Source organism: Priapulus caudatus, unplaced genomic scaffold, assembly GCF_000485595.1.
Source record: "Priapulus caudatus unplaced genomic scaffold, Priapulus_caudatus-5.0.1 Scaffold176, whole genome shotgun sequence".
Taxonomy (NCBI): domain Eukaryota; kingdom Metazoa; phylum Priapulida; class Priapulimorpha; order Priapulimorphida; family Priapulidae; genus Priapulus; species Priapulus caudatus.
Window position 1 is genome coordinate 147,181 of NW_014577237.1, and position 7,436 is coordinate 154,616.

At 43.0% G+C, this 7,436-nt stretch overlaps 2 protein-coding genes across 2 annotated transcripts in view; both read right to left on the reverse strand.

The window, feature by feature from the left end:
• LOC106806728 (solute carrier family 13 member 5-like) overlaps positions 1-1,243 on the reverse strand; it is a 13,903-nt gene extending 12,660 nt beyond the window's left edge. The window contains exon 1 of the mRNA XM_014808762.1: positions 756-1,243. The gene's annotated coding sequence lies outside the window, so the exon portion shown is untranslated. The remainder of the gene's footprint in view (positions 1-755) is intronic.
• A 2,861-nt stretch (positions 1,244-4,104) lies between these two features.
• Positions 4,105-7,436, reverse strand: part of LOC106806730 (solute carrier family 13 member 2-like) — a 9,886-nt gene continuing 6,554 nt past the window's right edge. The window contains exon 4 of the mRNA XM_014808764.1: positions 4,105-4,556. Coding sequence (XP_014664250.1) covers positions 4,413-4,556 — 144 coding nt within the window. The 3' untranslated portion in view covers positions 4,105-4,412. The remainder of the gene's footprint in view (positions 4,557-7,436) is intronic.

Here is a 7,436-nt window from a genome sequence, read left to right on the forward strand (position 1 = left end):
TCTCTTACCCCTCCTGCTGCTTTCTTCTTTTCTTTGCCCTCTAATCTCCCATTCCATTCCTCCTCCTCCTCCTCCTCCTGCCTCCCCTCCTCCTCCTCCTCCTCCTCCTCTTCTTCCTCCCACACCATCTCCTCCTCTCCGCTTCCTTCCTTGTCCTCCTTCCTTAGCCTGTCCTCTTCTATTAGCTTCTCCATCCTTCCACACCATTTTCTGCCGCCGAAATGTTTCTACTCATGCACATCTTCGGTTTTCATCGTGATCTTTTCCCTTCTCCTCTTTATTCTCTTCTTCTTTTGATAAGCCAATGGCTCATTGCCTTTCTCTTTTTGTCTATACTTCTTCAGTACAAAAGTGGCTCGTCTCGCCCTCAAATCTTGCCCTTCTACTTGCCTCGATGCTCCCGCCTCTCCTTTATTCCTGTGTCTACCATTATTTCCCTCCCTATCGTATTCGCAATAGTAACAATATTATTTATTATTTATTATAATTATTATGGGTATATTGTATTATGTATTGTAGTTACTATTGCTGTATATATTATCTATTGTTGTATATTCTTATTATTTATTACTATTTTTACTATTTATTATTATTATTAGTATTACTTAAGCTGTTTTGGTATAGAGCCAATCAGAATTTGGTAGTAAATAGATTTCGTATTTAGTTAGCATTATATTTTACTGAAACGCTTCAAGTGCCTGTGGCGTGCAACGTGCAGAGCGTGCAGCGTTACACGTGATGATCAGTATACTTGCCGGAGAAGGCCAGGCGAAAGGCAGGAAGCAGAGGAAGACCGGCGTACAGACCATGATCAGAGTCCTCCTGAAGGCCCACAGCTCTGACAGCAGCGGCGTCCTCCTCCTCAGACCACGGCTTGGCATCTTGTTGCAGACAAATAGACGAGGCGACACACACACACACACACACACACAGTGCTTTCGGTATATGACCGTCTTATAATTCCTTATATCCAGTTATCGACGCGTACGTACAACTGTTATATAGTCTAGCGGTGGGTTTCGTTAAGCGTGAGTGCGAGGACAAGATTGAGGGGCACACAAGACAGCATTTGTAGTAGGGACACACACACCCGCACAACAACACACTGAGGGCGCCGTCACGTGCTGCTTGCTTGCTCCGTTGTTACAGGACGCTCACGATTCGCTAGGGTGTTGGTTCTGGGGCAAAGCCGCAGGGTCTCGCTTTCGCACCCGATCTCCAGTGGTCAACAGGCGATAAATCACCCCGCCTATGCTGGCCAGTGGTCACTGCTATTTAAAGCTATTTACGCTCCCCCACCCCCACCAAACCCACCAGGCACCGGTCAATGGTAACAGCTGTCCGGTTTTAGTCGCTAGCACGGAGAGGGTCTATAATAGTCATTGTCGCCGTTTATTTGGGTTGCAGCCTTCGACTAATTTGTCCTTGACTAAGCAGTTGTATCAATATTCTGGTGAGACAACGCAGGAAAGAGTAACACAGTGGCGTCGGTACTAATTATAGAGCCTATATACCCTGTACTATAGTGCTATATATATATACTATATAGCTCGTCAAACAAATATGTAGACCATTATCAGCTCTAATAATTTCACTTTGACCCCAGCATCCCGCTACAATCCCTTGGCTATGCTAATGTACATAGAATGGCGCTCGCGTTGCTGGTCGCCGTTGCCAACCAATGTACGTTTCTTCGGCCAATCTTACACGCTCTAAATGGGCAGAGGGCACGTGCAAGAGTGACAGGCTATTGTCACAATATAATTGATTTTTCATTAAAAATTTGGTTTTTGTTAAGCAGGTGCCAAAACCTTTCTGAATTTCAATAAGATCTGTGTTCGCGCAGACGATTTTCTCACAAATAATTGTGACATTAAGAATAGATCCCTCGACGTTTTGTTTTCCCCTCAGAGGCGCTGGTGTTCCGATTGAGCTATGTCGTACTTAAGTGCGTTAGATGCGAAGACATGCAGGAATGCTGCGGAACGAGATCTCTCGAATTTGACCGCACATGCAGTGTAGGCCTACACATATGTATGCAATGACACGCTAAACTTTATTACACATTATGGTGTGTCATTATCTCTCTCTCTCTTTCTCTCTCTCTCTCTCTCTCTCTCTCTCTCTATATATATATATATATACTAGCCTGGTACCCGGCGTTGCTCGGGGGAAAACGCTTAGGAATAACTTTTAAGTGCAAATTCAGCCACACAGACTTACTTAATTCTAAAAAAAATTGCACCCCCCCCCTTGACACATACGATCCCCGTCAGAAAGGAAAGAGAAGCGTACTGGATTCACAATCTAAACACTATCCAGCTACACGGACTCAATCTACGGGTAGAGATTCTTGGATGGATAGAAGACAGTATAATCACCGTCCACCAGCATGTTTACAACGCAAGGCTAATTCTCAGCCGACACTCTAGGGTAGCGGGTGGCTCGGTTTACCTTTTTATAACTTTTTTTTTTACTTAATTATAAGGATAGATTCGTAACAGAGAAACAAACAAAGCAATAAGCAATATTCTGACAAAAACAGTTCGAACGATTCTATGATTCTGTGTAGTCAAAGCTTCTGGATATACAACATGTTATGAAATTGCGACAATTATTATGAATATGGCCTCTCTGGCTTGCAAGTATCGTCTCGCCTTTTAAAATACACAATTGGTGACATTTGTCACATGTCTCTCTTATCATTGGGATTCGCTTTACATCAAGATAATACATGAAAATTAATCTAAACTAAATACATAGGTCAATAAACTAAACCCGTCAATATAGCACGGTATCAGTTCAGGGTCAATTTCATCGTAAAATAATGAGCAGATTTAAAAAAGTAAATATTTCTCCAAACATATGCATATCACCTCATTTTACCCAAATTAGTTGGTCAATTTGGCAGAGTTCTGCACCAGTGAAGTCACCATAGGTGACATTATCAAAAAGATGAATAGTACCGTGATTTTAAAACAAACTTAATTCTTTATACCATGTTATACATTATATCCGAATGTAATCACAGACAAATTACAATTTTAAAAATACAAATGAACGAAAATGAACCACTAAAAGTGTGTGTTATGCTGCTTTTGAGACTCAACTGACAACTACGTGCATAATAATTTTTTTTATAAATTTGGCATAGTTTAACCTGAGGCGTGTTCAGGAGAGCGAGCGCTCGATGGCGAACGCTCGATGAACGAACGCAGCGCCTCCTGAACGATACACGAGCGCTCGCTTGTGCGCTCGCTGTGGCGCTCGCTTGATCAAAGATGGGCCCCCATGAAGGGTTACTCAGCAGATTTTAATTGCGAGAGAAACAAGTACTGTTAAACGAATTAGCAGACGAAATTGATACGAATTGAATTTGAAGTAAATGAATGAATGAAAAGTGAAATAAAGTTGAAATAGATTGCAAATTGACGTCAGAAATGTTAGATTCGCATTCGCCAGATTTTTCGTCGCCATCTTGAAAACAACCCGCTCGCTGAGCGAACAGCTTTTGAAACTTGCGCGCAAACGTTCGCTCGCGCTCGCTCGCGCAGTGTCGTTCAGAAGGCGAACGCTAGCGAGCGGCGCTAGCGAGGCGTCGCTCTTCCTGAACACGCCTCTGGTATTGACAAAGTTTTAGCTTTTGTCCGCTAGATGGCTACATTCGCGCGAATTCGGCTGTTCTACCTTTCTGACATCACCCCACTGCTAAAATTATCGACATTATATCTACAAATATGAGTGGATTTAACGAATATGGATAAGCCTATGTTGGTGTCCGTCACACGGGCAATACACTGAGATCGGTGGCGTGGGCTTGATGCTCACCGCGGCGAAGATTACCGCGTCAGAAAATCGGCCTCTCCTCTCTTATAATATAGATGTGTGTGTGTGTGTGTGTGCGCGCGCGCGCGCGCGCGCCGCGTGCGTGCGTACGTGCGTGCGTGCGTGAGTGCGTGCGTGCGTGCGTGCGTGCGTGCTGTGCGTGCGTGCGTGCGTGCGTGTGCGTGTGTGTATATATGTCTCTCGGTGTGTGGTGTACTTGCGCGTAAGTGTGCGTGTACTTGTACGTGAGTGCGTACGTGTGTACGTGCATGCGCATGCGCGCGCGTGTGTGCAAAGTATTTTGTGAAACAACATTGTAGAAATATGCAACTATTTCCAAGGACTAATAATTATTTCGCACGAGCCCAAATTTTATCTAGACCAAAGTCAAAAATATCCTTTAATTATTGCTGCCACTAATTCGAAATCTCGGAATGAATGCCCAGATCTAAATCCTCAAGAATCCGGATTGGGCACTATAAACAGTACAATTGTAAAAGCAGATTGATAAATGGGTGATCTCCGAGTCTACTGATCATATCATGTGATTTAATGCTCAACATAAATTCTGTTTTCGGTAAATGGAGTTAAGTAAAACACGTGTGGTTTGTCGGATAGGTGACTGCCCAACTCGGAAACGTGTTGAATCCAAAGGCGAAGTATCCGTACGTATTGATCGAGATACAGAGTATGCTGATGCAGAGCAGATTCGTCATGGCCCCTGCTTTTACCTGCGAATTAAGGTAGTGTCATGGGTTTTATTAAAACGTCGATCTAAATGACGAGCGTTCTCCGATGAATCTGATTATCTCACGGCCTAGATTGAAACACCTTTCACTGTCCATTACGGGTTACAGTGACACGTGATCAAATTAAGCCAAACTGGCCTTTTAAGCTAAAACTAACATGCTATATATACCATATTAATAAAGACATAACATATATATATATATTTATTTATTTATTTATATATATAATATATACTTTTACAGCGATTGCTCTACATCTTACAGGTGAAGGCTAATAGGCACGACACGTGAACTTAACGAATAACAGCGTTAAACTTTTCATATAGGTTGTTCACATCCTAAACTAACTTGTTACCATGTCCCATATCATTAGGAATTACAATAGTCACCATGTCCCATATCATTAGGTTACGATAGTCAGCCAGTCCCATATCTTTGAGGCACTCCGTAACCGAACACGATGGGCGTTTGGAGGGGTTGCCGAACGGCAACATGAACGCGAAGGAGCAGGCGATCGTGGGCGCTGTAAAGCAGGTAGTAGGGATGTATGCACAGCGCCTCTGCCTGAAACACGAATATAATCAGTAGGCCAGAGAGAGGGAGGGGAAAAGGAGAAAAAGAGAATAGAGGCAGACGAGAAGAGGGAGGGGAGTGAAGAAGAGAGAGAGAGAAAAGAGGAGAGACCGACAGACCGAGAGAGAGAGAGAGAAGAGAGAGAGAGAGAGCGAGAGAAAAAACCAACACACGCGCAACAGAACGAATGTATGTTATTGCTTACAGTCTAAGCGCTCATCGGATAGAGCTCCATCTTATTCCTAAGTACATCATCATCATCAATGCGTAGCGGAGACGGCTACATCATCGTGGCTTTTACCCTGTTCTACAGAGCCGTATATAGAGATTACGCAGATATAGAGATATCTCTATATACGGCTCTCCCTGTTCTGCTCCCGTAGCGCACGTAGTGAGATTCTAGCAATTACAGTGGTCATTACCAGTCGGCGAGTATGGGTATCATGATGTGAGGCCGTGGCTGCGTTGCTAGCCGTCTCCCGTGAGAGAAGCGACGAGCAGGCAGAGAACGAGTACGACAGCCACGCAGGTAGAAGCATCCAACACTCGCAGTGCTCGCCGATCAGACCGCGACAGACCCGACTCCTGTTGGAAATGGAAGTTTTCTTCTTGGAGTAGATATTCCGAGCTCAACTAGGTGTTGATCATGCTGACTATTAATTTAGCTAAAATTAAATTTTGCTTAAATTATCTAATGCTAAGCTAAAGGGTGTATTTAATACGATTGTGATTAAAAATGAATCTCTCTGAAAAACGAATACAATATATTTAATTTTTAAATAATTATTAATACAAAATATTATATAAACTACAGTGATCTATCACTGCAATATGAAGTGGACATGCGCACTCTGCAAGCTTTATGAATGTGGTATATTAATATATATATATTACGTACCGAAATCAAACTACACGCGCCGAATATATTCATATCGAGGTATCGATATCAATAATCTACGAGCAATGATCTACGGCAAGTAAAGCAACGTTCTAATACCTGAAGCCCGTCTGCCAGGGCGAAGCCGCCTCCATGAGCAGCACTATGTTCCACGGCAGACTTACTGTTGATAGTGTTCCAGATGGCACTACGGTGCTTCTAGGCCCAGGCTGGCTTCATCTATATAAAATATATAATAGTAGTAGTAAATCACACACGAACACCCATGTAGATAAAAACGAAGCCATTCCAAATTTCTGGCTTGAACCTGTGGTCTCGAAAGCTTGTATTTTTTTACACCTCTCTATAGTTTGACTTTTTATATATATATAATATATATCTATATAATATAAAGTTGTTCAGCCGAATTATCTGTTTTCGCGCATAACTAGAGAATACGTAGCCTAGCGGAAAACTAAGATATATTCAGAATCACCACGTCTGGGAGATGGTTCTGGCTAACACAAAAATGTAAAAGTTAAAATTAAATTTTTTATTATTCGTTTATAGATCGCGGTGCGTACAGGCCTAACATCTCCAACGTCTCAAATCATGATCGGTAAACCGTACCGCCCAGTAGCCGATGCATAAAGCATTGGCTCAAAAACCATTGATTGGGTGTTCGAATCCCACTCGGGGAACTGCTGTTTCTTTACTTTTGGATTGTTTAGTATGTACTCTCTGCCACTTCACCGTTAATTTCAAAATTTAAATTTTTTTTCATACATTTAAAACGTTTAGTAAAAATCCAGAATAAACTATGGTAGATGATAATAATAGCGCAAACTGACGGGAACACTTCACGGAAGCCTATGTAGGTTACAGATCAAATATTTTTATATTTTTTTATATAATTTTCTTTCATTATTTTTATTTTTAATTTTTAATATGTTTTATCTTTTGATTTCTTATTATTTTTTACTGTTTTTACAATGAACTTCATCGTCAGCTGTGATGTGTGTGTGTGTGTGTGTGTGTGTGTGTGTGTGTGTGTGTGTGTGTGTGTGTGTGTGTGTGTGTGTGTGTGTGTGGTGTGGTGTGTGTGCATGCATGTGTGTGTGCGCGCTCGTGTGTGTGTGTGTGTGTGTTGTGTGTGTGTGTGTGTGTGGTGTTGTGTGTGCGTGCGTGGCGCGCGCGCGCCGTGTGTGTGTGCGTGTGCGTGTTGGTGTGTGTGTGTGGTGGTGTGTGCGTGTGCGTCGTGCCGTGCGTCGCGGCGCGCGTGTGTGTGTGTGCGTGTGTGTGTGTGCGTGTGTGCGTGCGCGCGCGCGTGTGTGTGTGTGTGTGTGTGTGCGTGTGTGTGTGTGTGTGTGTGTGGCGTGCGTGCGTGCGTGCGCGTGCGTGTGTGTGTGTGA